We start from the raw sequence: 15089 nt of genomic DNA, 5'->3' as shown, positions 1-15089 counted from the left end.
GAAATTCCCAAACAAGAGACACACCTTTTGCTGCATGGAATGTCTTTACCAGTGCCACAGATATCAAAAGCAATACTCTTTCTTCTAACATAGTAATTGGTATCTTAAATGAGGGCACCAAAATGATATAAATTCAAAAGCTCAAAGTAACAGTGTAAAATTCCACCCAAATGCATTTCCACCTAAACTTCTTCAACCAAAAAATATTACATCTAATGATTTATTAGCAAATGAAATTAGCCAATTAGACAGCCAAGGACTGATTTTTCAAAAGGATCACACAGAACAATTTAATATCATGGGAGATAATAAACATGTCCTGAGCTGGATCACTGAATGATGTTGCTAACAGCCTGTCAGAGATATCAGATATTTACAGCAGAATAAGGCACCACATCAGATAAAGTAAAATACATCCTCTCAAGGATATAGAAATATGGAAAGGAATCACTCCAGCTGCATTTCAAGTCTGGGTAATTTCCATAACTCCTGAGAAAAGGCTTTGTGTGGTGCTAGCTCTCTTCTTAGGGCACCCATCCCTGCTGCTGGCATGTGGGAGACCCTCTGGAGCAAGCAAGTTGAAAAATAGCACAGACCTCACAGACTGGACAATGTTTTAAAGATAAAAACATGTACAGGTATCTATTAAATTGGGTAATGTAAATTAAAGGCAGAATTTGACACAAAAAGCAGTCTCCTTGGATGACCCTTCTGGTTAATCTACTGTTTCACATGGATGCAAACTCCCAAGATGGAGTCCCCCTCCATGTCCTCCCTTCCCTGTGGGCCATGGATGTGACTTGGTCTGTACCTGAGGTAAAGGTGACATTTCCCCCCCTGACCCACAAGCCCTTCCAGTCTCTGAGAGGAAGATGCCATTGCTCCCTTTACCCCCTCCAGGTTACATGAGACATCTGTGCCTGAGGGGAAGATGCGACCACCCCCTAAACCCCTCTCCTGGTCTCTGGTGGGGGGAAGATGCCACTGCCCCCTAAACCCGTCTCCTGGTCTCTGCCTGTAGGGATGATGACACTGTCCTCTGTAATCGTCTCACGGTCTCTACCGAAGGCGAAGGCGTCATTCCCCCACACCTCTGTCCCTCCTCCCCGTCCCCACGTCGCCAGGGAGGCGGCACGGCGGGACCCGCTGGCCGCCGACCTGCGGTGCAGCCTGTTCGCCGCCGCGCTGCAGAGCTACAAGCGCGACTCGGCGCTGAGGCCCTTCCCGGGCCGCTACGTCAGCGGCGACACCAAGGACTTCGAGGGGCTGGTGAGTGCCGGGGGCCGGCCCCGGGCGGGCACCTCCCCGATGGGGAGCGCGGGCCGCCCGCAGAGGTGAGGGCAGCGGCGCCGCAGGGTCACGGATAAAGCAGGACGAAGGGTTTATCCAGTCAAGAAATCCAGGTTTAAAAGAGTGTCTGGGATTGTGACCGATAAACCCGCACTGGGAAACGCCCAGATCCGGTGTGGACGGCAGGTGAAGTAACAAGCGATAGGTGACAGGTGGTGAGCCGACAGGACGAGAGGAAGCGGCCTCGAGCTGCTCAAGATTGACTATCCTGCAACATTTCTACCCCGAAAGGGTGGTTAGGCATTAGCACAGTCTGCCCTGGGAAGTGGTGGAATCACCATCCCTGGAGGTGTTGAGAAAACACGGAGATGTGGCACTTGGGGTCATGGTTTAGTGGTGGGCTTGGCAAAGTTAGGCGAAGGGTTGGACTCAGTAACCTCAGATGTGGTTTCCAGCCTTAACGTTTCTAATATTATGTGAAGTTTTATGAGAGCTTACCAACGTTAAATTCAAATTCATACTGAAGGATTTGCATGTTAAATGGCCTGAACACCCCCATGTCAGGTCCACTGCACGTACTGCCCTGTGACAGCTTGTTTTCTCTCAGGAGCGTGTCTGATTGTTCCTGTAAAAAACCCTACAGATAGCATTGGTAAATATCACCCTTTGTAACTTGCTTGCTGTTTACATTCAGAGCAATTGACAAACTTCCTCACAAACTGGAAACAAGTGTTTATATCTCAGAACAGAACATGTTTTTCAGTTTGTTGGGGTGAAATATTGTTTTGTTTTCACTAGAGGTCCCTGTTTAATCGCAATGGCACTAAGGAGCTTGTGCTAAATACTTCTGTTGTTAGCTTGCAGACACCAAGGCTCTACCAAGCCTGAAAGAGATTCTGGAGTCTGTTCCAAATACAGATAAAAGGACCTGGGAGCTGTTTAGTTGGATTCTATCATCTAAAGTCTTCATGATACAAAGTACTAAGAAACAGGAGGTAAGTTTTGACTGAAAAATCTCAATTAGAATTTGGTTTCTGAGGCAAACTTGGACTTCAGAGAATATTTCTTCCTGCCAGAATTAAGTCGGTTATTGTGAGAGCTTGACAGTTGAACATAAATCCATTCTTCTCTGTATATAGAGAGGGTCGTTTTTAGGTAAATTTTCAGGAACACTGGTTCCTGAAATAGTTACCAGTTTGGGTAGTTGATAATGGGCAGTGATTGTAGTTGGTTACTGCAGTTAACATAACACGTACATGCATGGTTTAGTCTGAGAGAGTCCAATTTGGGTGTCATGGAGCTGGGGCCTGCTCGTCACTGAGAAAGAGAACTCTTGTCTTCTGCCCCAAAAAAGTGAAAGGTTCAGAGCCACTGAGGCACTTCTGTAACAGGGATCAAAATAGTTGTAGAGATTAGCAGCAAGCTGAAAACAACTTCTGTTTTTGTGTTTTTTTTCTCTTGCAAGATCAGCTGATGAATATGTTGGCTTAGTAGCCAAAGTAGAATTGGGATATTCTCCTTGCATCATAAATTAATTCATAATTACAATTCAGGTTTGGGGTTTTTTTCTGGAGAGAAGATTAAGGATTTAACTTCAATAGCAAGAAGCTGGCAGTATTTTTACTGTGCACTTACTCCTTCTGAATTTGGACAGTGTTGAATTCTAACTCAGAAAAGCATAATCAGAATGCATTAAACAGTATGAAGGGACGGGAAGCAGAATTTCCAGTGAGTAATCTAACCACATAAACCAACAGTGATATTCCTTCCTGTTTTTAAGTACGAGAAGATCCAGGAACTCACAGGGATGTCTGGGGCTGCGGTTCCTGCTCCAGACTACCTCTTTGAGATCGTGTACTGTGATCAAATGAACACCAAGTTTGCTGAGACCAGGGGAGAGCGGGACCTGATCTACGCTTTCCACGGGAGCCGCCTGGAGAACTTCCATTCCATCCTGCACCACGGCCTGCACTGCCACCTGAACAGGGTGAGGCTCCTGCCATTGACACCATCTTCCCTTGCTCACTTGCAGCTGGGGACACATTTTAAAAACAGGCCCAGCTTCCTTTCAGGGTATGCAGTGTGCTGATGCTCTTGTACTGCTGCGTTCATTTCAGTGTAGGCCTTTGTGGATGGCTGTGTTGGATTTTCTAGTGCAGCCTGGGGGTAAAGACTGGAAGTGGCATGAAACCCTTTTCACCAGTGTGACAAATTAGGACTGTCCTTTGCTTCTTTATAAGGAAGGGTAATTCCTCTGAAAATCCTGGCCTGTCTGACAGCCTGCAGCTGGGAAGTGCCTGTCTACAGAGACGGGGGATAGTGGAGATTTTCTGCCTGGCCTTGTGTTTAGATCAGCAAAGTTTCAGGTGCTTACTTGCCAGTGGAGCCTTCTTAAAATCGTCTGGTTTAGGGAGACATCCCACAGGATTTGCACCTCTTCTGATTTCAGTGGAAGGGAAGTTGAGACTCCTGGCTTTTTGTGTCAGCTGTGAAGCAGCTTTGACACAGCACCTGCTTGACATTCCAGTCAACATGGACTGTGTTTTTTCCCCACATTCTCAATGAGTAATGGTTTACTGAGTACAATGGACTTACTGGAGTAATATTTTTAGCCAGTGTGGCAAATCAAAAAGTTCTTTACTCTTTTCTAGTAAAGCATGGATTTAAATGAAGTCAAGCCTTGCCCTGTTTGGGGAGTTGGATTACTTGAATGATGACAGTCTCAATAAATCGATGAAATGCCTTTTAACAGCAATGCAGTCATGTTGATGTAAAATAGTTTTGCTGGCAAACTAACTCCAAATCCGGGAAAGCATGAATCTGTCCACACCAAGTGCTCTGCCAAGCAGCTAATTTGAGGGATGGGAGAGGGCAGCAGCCCCACCCCAAGGAAGTTGTGCCAGGACAAAAACAGTGCATGGACCAGGCCCAGCATGGGTCAGAAAGGCCTTTCGTAATTTACCTTCAGGAGCAGAACTGCCAGTCTGAAAGGAAAGAACACTTGTATGTTGTTTGAGGTTTGCAGCACATGATTTTAGGGTAGATTTCTGGTCTGTTTCAGACATCCCTGTTTGGTGAAGGCACGTATCTGACCAGTGACCTGAGCCTGGCTCTGCTGTACAGCCCTCACGGTCTCGGCTGGCAGAGAAGTGCACTGGGCTCTATCCTCAGCTGTGTGGCTGTTTGTGAGATCATTGACCACCCAGATGTGAAGTGTCAGGTGAAAAAGAAAGGTGAGTCTAGCACAGTAGTAACTGTGCAGTAGTTACATCTGTCCTTCATGTTTTTCTTTCCCTGTTAATATCAGTGGCTCCTTGAGCACTGGATGGGAGACTTACCTCCTTGTCACCCTGGTCTGGGCCATAATGTCATCCATACCAAGGATGACTAGGAGTGGTATAGCCTCAAGCAAACTTCTCACTCTATTCTTGGATGCTGAGGGATTCAGGGGAATACCAAGACTAGATTTTTGGTTATCTCATTCCCATTCTTCTGGGGGGTGTGTATGGGGGTGTTGGTTGTTTACTTTTTTTACAGTTACTTGAAGTTCTGCTTTTTTTTTTTTTTCCCAATTCAGATTCAGAAGAAATAGACAGAAAAAGAGCAAGAGTGAAAAACAGCGAAGGGGGAGATGTACCACAGAAATACTTTGTTGTCACAAACAACCAGCTTTTACGAGTTAAATACTTGCTAGTGTATTCACAGAAGCAGCATAGGAGGTAAGAGTTCAGCTGTCTAGAGGGATGAGCTGCTGCAACAGCCAGATAAACACATCTCACTGTTGAAAAACAACAGAAAACGACCAAGAAAGATATACTGCACTGCCAGAATTTGTTTGTAGCCTATTTCCTGTGGAAATAAGTCCTACACCATCGTGCTGCCTCTGTCTTGCTCTTTGACATTCCCAGGCTCAGCTAAATTTGCTTTTTTACCAGACCTGTAAGCACTTAGAGTATTTGTGGCAGGAAACCAAGAGTGGATGTCTGGTGACTGCATCTCTTACAAGTGCCTCAGTTTTAACTCTGCCCTTATCTATCTTGAGTGGCAGTGTTCACTCAGCTACTCAACACGTGTCTACAGGCCAGGCAGCTACAGCTCCAGACCACAGGGAAAGGTGTGAACATGGGGAGAAAAGACAGGATTGTGCATGGGGAGTTAAGGAAAAGGGATGTGGTAAAAATCAGGCTTCTTTAGTTACTGGGATTGTGGAACAACTTTCTATTTTTAGTAGATTGGCTTAAAATAACGAAGCCTGAGATACTTTTTGCCAAGGTATTTGTGCATCTCTGATAAAATTCATGCCTTTTTCCCTTTTCAGGCCTTCTCATGAATCTTCCTGGTTCCACACCCACCGTTTTGCTGTTATGATGATGCTGTACCTGCTGTTGCTGATAGTGATAGGGGCCAGCAACTCACCGACCTTCATCTACTACTGGCACAGAATATTTGACTCAGAGAGATGAGCCAACCCGAGATGATAAACTGTCAGTTTCACCACGTGCCTTAACAATAGCTGATCTGCAGTGCACTGCATCTATTCCAGAGCTCTGGAAATAAAGGTGCCCAGTTCTGTCACCAGTATATTAATCCTCGTGGCATCTCTGCATTTATTCTTATTTCTGTGTTCCTGGGATTCATGAGGATGCCTAGTGCAGCTGAAAAGGATCACAGTGGTGCAGCTTAGCATGAGCCAATCGTTAAGGGTCCATGGAAAAAAGGTTATTTAAGATTAATGAAAACTAAGCATGGAAACATTCAGGTGTAACCTATTTTTTGTCAAGCTGAAGTATGTTTGCACAAGTTGGAGGATTTTTCTGGATATCAGGCAAAGCAACCTGTTGGGAGTCTTATCAGTGTGTTTTCAGAAACTGAATCTGGTGATGTTTGGCATGTATCAATGCAGATGGAATTACTTTTAAACTTTTAAAACTAACTTTGGCCAGGAATTTTTATATTTCAGCATAATGATTGTAAGGAAAAAAAACCAACAAGAAATAAAACAACCGCCAAATGGAAGAACTTAAATGGTTTCTAGTATGTTTTTTTCCCATCTGTAGAACATTGTTGTGTTTTAATCCCAGCTGGCAGCTAAGCACAAATCCAAAACATAGTTACTGCACTGCTATGAGGAAAATCCATTGTATCCTGGACAAAACCAGCACAAACATCTACAAGGCTTGTGGTCTCAGCCTTGATCTATCTTATCCTGGCTTACTGTGCAGATTAGACAAACTCAGGGTTTTCAACATCAATACTGAATAAGGATTGTTCTTACCAAACCGGGGATTTGTTGGAGAATACACCATGTCCAGCAATGCAACATACACAGGGCAATGCTCTGTCCTCTCTCCCTCCTGTCAAGTAATTTGTGTTTGCAAAGCAACCTACAACTGCCTGAAACAGAAAAAGGAGCAAAGCACTGTCCTCTGATTAGTGACTGGGCATGGAGTAACCCCATGAAGACCCAGAGAATCTAGGTGAAGAAAAGCCAGAGAGGTGCCACAGTTCAGTCTCTCACTCCAGCCTTTAGTAGATTTCATAAATGCAGATTTTCATTGCACAGTGAACCCTAACCACAAAAAAACCCCAACTCATCACATATTTCCAGCAAATGAGTCTGTGATTACTAGCTTACTCATTAAATATTTCAAAGAAAATCTCTTATTTTTCTGATGTGTTCTGGTACCTAATTGCCAGAAATAATGTCCTGGTAATCAGGTTTTTTAATTCAAGGCTGAGAACAAGTTCATTTGCAGCAACCCCTCTTCTTAGTGACTGGAGCTAGACACATTTATCCCAGTTCATTTTGCTGCCAGAACAAATTTATTTATTCACCATACAGCTTGCAAAACAAGAACATTATAATCCAATTCCCCATTGCCTTTTACAGCCTGTTAATAATGCTCACTGTCAAAGGACACTGCAGCGCCTCAGCCCAAGAAGTGTCTGTGCTAATTATAGCAGAGATTTCTAATTAAAATATACATAAATAATTTATTGTGCAACAGTTTTGACTACTTTACTCCTTGATATTTCAGTGCAGAAACTTGGGGTTTGGGATGTGCACAGGGGTCATGGGAATGTTGGCTTATTTTTGTTTTCCTCAGCAAGTTATATTAAATGTTGTGCCATGTAACTATACAAGTTTAGGGGAGATAATGTGCCTTCCAGAAAACCTGGAGGTATTTGATGCTGTCTAAAGGGTACTTTAGACTTTGTAAAAGCCTGGTTTGTTTGAAAAAAAAAAAACAAAAACCTTTTGGAACAGATGGGCTGTTTGGGGCCCTTTGGAAAAGGAGGAGGTTGAGCAGCAGTTGTGGGATGGCTGTCTGCTGCACTGCAGGGAAAGGCACAAACCTGGGAGCTCCTGAGCCAGATGAAAAGGACGCAGCAGGGATTTAAAGCTCTTTTCTTAGGGTTTCTTTGCATAGGAAGGTTTCTGAGAGTAAGCAGAAGTAATAATAGTTCCAGGCTATGTCCCCAGAGAGAAAGCATTGTAGGGGCTCATGGCAGACATGCACAGTCCAGCTCTGCAATGAAATCAGCAGGTATCAAAGGAAAAAAAAAACCCAGCTTTTTCTGCTTTGATCAGTTTGAATAAACCCCAAAAAAAGGAGGTGGTTTCAGGTGGGGGCTGAGTTCTGATGGATGTGTCTGGAATATCCCTTGAAGAGCTTGCAGCCCCATCCCTCATGCTCAGGCCTGCAGGGATTCTGGGCACAGCCTCCTCATTGCTTCAGCTCCACAGCTGTGGAGCGAGGCAACAGCAATGGGAAAATATTTTAAATACATTTAAGGTGCTCAGATCCTACCTAGCAGCCTGGCAAAATACTTAATATCCTACTCCCACGCTTGTTTTCGGAGCTCCCTGCTGATTTCAGCATGTGTTTCCCAACGTGGCAAGGGGCAGTCAGCTGGATTAATGTGGGTATTGTGCTGAGTAACTAACAGTATTATGAATTAACCCAAGGTTTGTGTTAGCCTCTTAAGCCACTTGCGTGGCTCTTTGAACATGCACAGTGCTATAAAAACACTAACAGGGAATGAATCAGAATTTTCTCCTGAACAAAGGGCCGCTGTGTTTGAAGCAGGCGGCCCAGGGTGAGGTCGAGGACTTGTAAAATACAGAGCTACCTGCTCTTATTAATATGTTCATTACATTACTGTGGTGAATATTAAGGAATTGTTACCGAATCAGACAAATCTGATCCTGGCTGGGACTGCAAGAAGTGTGGTAACTGGTGTTTCCTTGGTGGGAATGAGCAGGTTGTGAGGAAGCGGGAGAATTTTCCTCCAACAAGCATAAATAGATAATAAATATAAAAAGTATTTTTTTCTCTCTCTATTTTATATATATTTATATACAGATATCTCAGGAGCCAGCTGAGGAGAAGGGCAGGTGCTGTTGGAGACAAAAGGTTTGTGGGGGAAGAGAGAAGGAAGCATCACAGAAAGCAGGACCACCCCTGGGTTGGGGGGGAAAGTGAGACTTGGGGATTCATGCTCCTAATAAGTGATGCAAAAATCTTGTGCTTTCTAAAGTGTGAGCAAATACAAGAAAAGCAGAATCAGAAATGCAGGAATATTCAAACCAGGCCTGGGCTTTGGTCCACCTCTGGCAGGACCCTGAGTGATCCCAGCTTCCCCAGGGAGGTGCTGCCCACCTGCTTGCTCCTCTTCCTGCATGCAGTGGTCACATGGCTTAGCAGCACACGAGTGACATTTTCCTTCTCTCATAAAAGCTGTCACTTTGGGCACCTTGCCCACACTCCAGACTCCACAAGATGTCACTTTGAACATCAGCAAGAGGAGGGAAGGTATGAAAGAGATAGGCAAAAGGAACAACAGCAGAGTGCCTGCAAGAATCCCAAGGAGCGTGCCATGCTTCCCCTAAGGACTAAAGTACAAATGCTTGCAATAATCCCCATTTTCCTACTCTTCATAGAGATCTTTTCCAACCTAAATTATTGTAAGATCGCCGAGTCCCCCTAAAGCCAAACCCACTTTTGCCTTTTCACTGTACCCATGGGGTGTAAAATCCTTCCCACAAGGAAAAAAAAGTATTTCTTTCTCCACAGAGAAGACCTCTGAGCTCTCCTGTTGCTGGGCAAGAGGAGACGTGTATGAGCAATGTTGTATCTGTTCTCTCCCACTCAGCAAAAAGTGGATGAAGACAATTTTCAGTAGATTAAAGACGCTTTCCTACTTATTCAAGGCTTGCCAGAAAACCAACGCACCTTCAAGGTCTGCCTCCCATCAGCAGTACAAACAAAGAGACCAAAGGAGTGTCTGATGAATAAATTAGCTTCCCCTACTGCAAGCCATTCCCATCACCTTACAAGAAGCCCTTTTTTTGCCAGTCTGGCATCAGGCACCCCCTGCTCTGTTAGCATTGGGTAATTAACTTTGAGCAGAATGAGCCCAGGAAAGCCAAACTGCGATTACGCATCTCATTGGAGCTTGGATGCTTCCTAAATGGCTCACGCTAGTCCCCACCAGTTGGTCTGGGCTCCTGCAGTTCTAATTGATTTTTTTTTTCTCCTTGGGCTACATGTTTAGCATAAATAATAATTAGTACCAGAAGGGCAACGGCTGAATACCCTTGTGCAGCTCAGCATCACTCTGAGCACTGCAGCTTCCCATGTCCTCATTGCCCAGCCTCAGCCAGCCTGCAAGGACTGCTTGCCACCCCTCTCATTTCAATAATTTGTTAGCTGGTGAACTGGGAGACCAATGCAGATCCTTTCTGGCTGATAGGGAGCCAACACCTCTTGGAAACAGGGTTGAGAAAAAGCCCCCTCAGTGCCCAAAGGAGATTTGTTTTCTAGAGGGGAAGACATCTCCCAGCTCCCTACACATGCAACCACAGTAAGACAAGGGTTGTTTTTAAAACAAAGCTCTTTCATCCTGATAAAGTCCAGATGCTCATTCAAAGCTGCAGTGGCCACAAAAATAGCCAAGAAACTGCCTCCTGCCAAGTCCAGAGCTCCTGAGCTGTCCAAAGGTTTAGTTAAACTAAGAAAACAACAACCCACCTGACTTAAAACTGAATTTCTCTTCAAAAGCAAACTCCACATTTAATAACAATCATCAGAGAATGAAAAAAATAAGTAATCCACTATTTCTAATTACCTGGAAAGGACAACACAGTTGAATAAAGGCATCTCTTCAATCCACACCCAGAGAAGAAACTTCTGCCTTCACAAGCAACTTTTGGCATGATAATAGAAAGCAAACAACCCCTATTACTCACCACAGCTCAGCTGATCCCTCCAGAAGTCCTCCTTGCCCTCGTTTACCTCCATCTGGCACTAAAGGTGCTGATGGATCCCTATCAGCTTCATCCCATCACTTCCATCATTGGGACACCTCAAACAACACCTGTGGGGTGGCTGCACCTGCTCTGCTGGGGCAGAGATGAGGGGCTGGTGTTGCTCATGGCAAAGCAAATGTGTCCAGCATGTGGCCTGCACCCTGCCAGCTTGTGCTCTGGGACGTGGGGACAGAAAGGTCTAGGGGGCTGGGCAGTGTCAGGTCTGGTTCTCATTACCACAAATACTCTCTCTCCTGGATTGCCCCGTGTCCCACAGAGCTGCTGTGTCTGTCTGTACCATCCCCTTCACAGCAGAAAACAGTAGCAGGGACTGTTTTCCCTTCTGTCTCTCTTCAAAAGAGAGAAGAAACCTCACCCCACTGTGGTTCTTTGTACCACTCTTTCCTGAGTCCCTCCATCCCCACAGCACTCCCTCCCTACCTACCATGCCTGGGACATGAAAGCTCCTGCATTAGTCAGCCTCCAGCTATTTAGAGGCTTGTCACAGAGCCATGGGAGAACCAAGCAAGTTCTGAGTCAGGAGATCTGAAATTTCCAGAGAGTTTTTCCTACAATGTGTGGAGAAAACGGAGTAAAAGCCTGCAACCACACCTTTGCAGGCTCAGGGTGACACCATCCATGCAGCTCTACAGCTGGGTGTAGGTGCAAAGGGCACTTGAAGACCAGCCACTCCAGAGACAGGACCCTGGACCACAGAGGAGATGGTAAATTTCCTCCCAGAGGTTGATGCTGGAAGTGTGGAGAATCTTGATGCCAGAATCAGGGCTGGAGCATGTGTCAGGTACAAAAAGGATGTTTTTGTAGTTGTCACGGTGCTGCCAGAATACAGCAGAATGACCAGAAATGCCCCCAAATATTTTTCACCCTGAGTACAGGCAGGAGGCAGATTCTCAATTTCTGGCCAGAAACCCTCACCCACCAAAGCTGAGTAGGGAACCTCATCATGACAGTCTCCAAAATGGTCCTACAGGACAAAACAGTTCCAAAGCTGTGCCTGCCATCCCCTCGTGGGTACATCTCTTCATCAGACCGTGCTGACAGTTGTCCCATTGGAGCCCCCTGATGCCACCCCACCATTTGCAGCACCATCCTTGGTGCTCTTCTCTGAGGCTGAGATGGGTTTGTGTCTCTTTTGCCTGGTGATGGCTGTTTCAATGCCCCTGAGACACAGCTGCACGTCCTCCCGAAAGGAAGGGGTGTACAGTCCATAAATGATAGGGTCAGTGCAGGTGTGCAGCAGGCCAAAGAGGAAGAAGCTGTGGTTGACATACTCTGGCATCTTCTGGATCATGGCTGGCTGGAACCAGTACCACAAGCCCAGGAGATAGTAAGGGGTCCAGCAGATGATGAATGTAGCAACAATCACTATGGTCATCTTGAGAGTCTTCATGCGTGCCTTGGAGATGTGGTCATTTTGATTTCTTGTCAAACCTGCCAAGGAGAGTCAAGAAGACAGGGGAAAACCAAGACAACATAACCATCCGTGACTCTGCTTCTGCCAGAGAGGGAAGACCATCTCATAATCTGGTCCATGTCCACAGGAAGCAGAAGACAGCAAGGACTGGGGTCAATAAGTTTGTGCAAAACCTCTTAGTTGGTTTGTGCAAAACTTAACTTTCAAAGGATGTTGTGACACACCCAACAATTCCAGGATGGAGAAGTTCAGTCACGGAGGACATTAAAGGGCTGGGATCTACTTACCTTTATTGACCTTTAGCTGCTTACTGATTTCCCAAAGGATGCGGATGTAGCAGACGATCATGACACTCAGGGGGGTGATGTAGAGGGTGGTGAAGGTGAACATGTTGTAGACAGTTTCCTCCCAGTGTGCTCGGAAGCTCCCATGAGTAACACACTGGGTGAAATTCCTTCCTGGGATTGTGTTCAGGTGGAAGAGGAAAAGCTGAAATGGAGAACCAAATAATAACTCAGCGAGGATTTGGAATAGAGCACCACCTCCTGGAGATGCTGCTGGCTGTGGACGGAGAGCACCTCCCTGCTGGTGTCGGACTGGGAGACAGGCTCTGGGCACCTACCTCCTGCCTTATTCTGGTGCTCATGGAGTCCATGGATTGGGATGGACTGGTTGGGGATGTTGGGATGGAAAAGCCCTTTTCCAAAACCACCCCAGCCTAGGCAAACTCCATGGGGAGGACTCTGAACTTTACCTGGGGCAAAGCCAGGAGCACGCTGCCAGCCCAGGCAGCACGGAGCAGCATCCCGTTGCGGCGGTGAGCACGGGAGAAGGGATGGAGGATGGCTGCGTGCCGGTCCAGGCTGATGACCACCAGCACCAGGGCAGCTGCGTACATAGCAAAGAGCTTGAGGAAGTTGAGGATCTTGCAGGAGATGTCCCCTCCATACCACTGCACTGTCACGTTCCACGCCGCATCGAGGGGCATCACCATCACTGTCACCAGCAGGTCGGCCAGCGCCAGGCTGAGGATTAGCGGCTGCACGTGGGATTTCCTCCTCTTCCTCAGCAGGCTGCCCAGCACGGCTGCATTGCTGCCCGCCGCCAGCAGGAAGAAGATGGCTGTGATGATCACACGGACCTTCGCTGCCTGGGTGAACCGGGGCTCCACCCAGTACTGGGGGTACGCAGAGGCCGAGACATTGGTGTCCTCCCGTGTGGGGCAGTGGGGAGATGCAGGGAGCTGCTCCTCACTCATGCCCTGCTGAAACACAAGCAGCAAAGTGAACCCCACCAGCTGTGTAGTGCTGCAGCTTCGACAAAAGTGGGGAGATGGTGGGATCTGCACTGGAGGTACCAGCAGCAGACTGTCCCATTCTGTCTTGTCCCATCCTGTCCCTGCCTGTCCCCACTGTGTTGCCCACTTTGCAAAGTCAACGTGTCCCCCCACCATGGTGACCCAGCCTGGCCACCCTCTCTGGCTCACCCCTGCTGTAGCTACAGTGACTGCTCACACAGACATATATTTTTAGCTCTTTGCAAGGTAGCTGAGCAGCTGGGAAAGCAGGAGTGGTGGCCAGAGCCATGGAAGCAGTCACTGTCTGCCAGCATCCTGCTGGGAATGGGTCATACCAGAGCTGTCTGAGCCTGTGCTGGGGCAGCTCGGTTCAAGGACTCGTCCTTCCAAAGGGGGTTTGTAAGCAGGGCTCAGTTTTTTAGAAACCCCACAGCCCTTCCCAATAGTGTGTTGAGCCTTAATGATCCACCTCCATTTCGAGTGCCAGATCTGGGGTCATGGGCAGGAGCAGCTGGGGTGACCAGGCAGGAGAAGGGGCATCCCACACTGTCCAGAGTCTTACAGTGGCTCCTGGGAGAGGATCACAGTGTCATTTAGGAGGCTGGACCCTCCCAGGACCCCAGCAGCACCAGCACAACACTTCTGTCCCTTTCCCTTCTAGAGGCAAAGGAGGAGGAGAAGGGAAAGGTAGAACCCTCCCTAAAACAGGGGTGGCTGGGGAGTGATGAGCAGTGTGGTTGTCCCCCACGCTTGATTTCATTGCCCTTTTTACCTGAGTAGAACTCACGATTTAAGGGCACGCACTTTCAGCTCCTGTGGCCACAAGCTGTTTACAGTCCCAGCTGCAGGTACAGCACATCTCCTACTGTTTCAAGCACTTTCCTGTTTGCTGATTCCAAAATAAAGCATTCCTTATACAATATAACAGGAGCAGCAGAGATCAAATCTGTCTCCTCAGTTCTGCAACAACACCTTGCAGCAATGAGCCCTCCTCCAGCCCCACCACCCGCACCCTGAGCCCCCTTACCCTTGCTTCCTTCAAAAAGACCTCCCTCCCCAAAGACCAACTGAACAAACAAGCAGCAAAAAGAAAGAACAGCTAAAAAGTACCAAGTTGCTTCTCTGGAAGAAACGAGCGATCCGTGTGCAGGTCAGGATTTATCCCACTGATGGGAACATACCTGGCATACGCATGCCCTGATGCTGAGAGAAGATGCTCTGTGCCTTTCCCACGGGTCTCCCACCGCTGCGGTGCTGAGTCAGGATGCTCCAACGTTTCCTTGCATCAGATCCCTGCAACAAACCTTGAAGCAGTAAAATTTCGCCTTGCCAGCAGGCAAGCTGGGAGCGACGCTGCTGTTAGCACAGGCATATGCAGGCATCTGGAGATGGGAATGCTGCTGCAAACACCCTCTGCACCAGCAAACCAGGAGTGGGGCACACCGTGGCAGGCACCCATGGGCAGCCTGGCTCAGGCAGCCACCATCACCCCTGCCCTTGTTAGCTTAATGAGCTGCCCACTTAATGAGCAGGCAGCCGGGATGATGACAAAGCCACTGTAATGCAAGAAACAGCCAAAATTCAAAACGTTGTGGCCAAATGTGGCTCCATCAGGGATAAGTGCCAACACTCCCTGTACTGGTTTGCTATAAATACAGGAAAATGAGTTAATTATCCTGGGAGTTAGTGATGAACGTCCCGTTGCTCAGACAACCGAGAAACTCGCAGACACGCGCACACACGGACCTCAGAGA

General features: G+C 47.2%; 2 protein-coding genes across 7 annotated transcripts; one reads left to right on the top strand and one right to left on the bottom strand.

Moving 5' to 3' along the window:
* The first annotated feature begins 1023 nt into the window (after nt 1-1023).
* On the top strand, nt 1024-6315 carry PARP16 (poly(ADP-ribose) polymerase family member 16). Its single transcript, XM_039723022.1, has 6 exons — nt 1024-1269; nt 2148-2285; nt 3071-3277; nt 4352-4523; nt 4868-5009; nt 5609-6315. The coding sequence occupies exons 1-6, from the start codon at nt 1024-1026 to the stop codon at nt 5751-5753; spliced, it is 1050 nt and encodes a 349-aa protein (XP_039578956.1). The 3' UTR covers nt 5754-6315.
* On the bottom strand, nt 3312-14882 carry LOC120509114 (gonadotropin-releasing hormone II receptor-like). Of its 6 annotated transcripts, none has more exons than XR_005629159.1 (4): nt 12793-13748; nt 12326-12527; nt 6566-12055; nt 3312-4290 (listed from the first exon to the last, which is right to left on the bottom strand). XR_005629159.1 is itself a non-coding variant. In XM_039723426.1 (4 exons), the coding sequence occupies exons 2-4, from the start codon at nt 13294-13296 to the stop codon at nt 11649-11651; spliced, it is 1113 nt and encodes a 370-aa protein (XP_039579360.1). In that variant the 5' UTR covers nt 13297-13302; nt 14517-14882; the 3' UTR covers nt 5918-11648. The 6 variants fall into 6 exon arrangements, 4 of the variants coding, with proteins under 4 accessions (XP_039579360.1, XP_039579359.1, XP_039579358.1 ...); XR_005629160.1 differs by lacking the exon at nt 3312-4290 and having other exon boundaries at nt 5918-6684; nt 10423-12055; XM_039723426.1 differs by lacking the exon at nt 3312-4290 and adding an exon at nt 14517-14882 and having other exon boundaries at nt 5918-12055; nt 12793-13302.
* Between the last annotated feature and the right edge of the window lie 207 nt (nt 14883-15089).

Source organism: Passer montanus, unplaced genomic scaffold (assembly GCF_014805655.1).
Source record: "Passer montanus isolate IOZ18808 unplaced genomic scaffold, ASM1480565v1 scaffold5, whole genome shotgun sequence".
Taxonomy (NCBI): Eukaryota; Metazoa; Chordata; class Aves; order Passeriformes; family Passeridae; genus Passer; species Passer montanus.
This window is presented reverse-complemented; position numbering and strand designations above follow the sequence as displayed.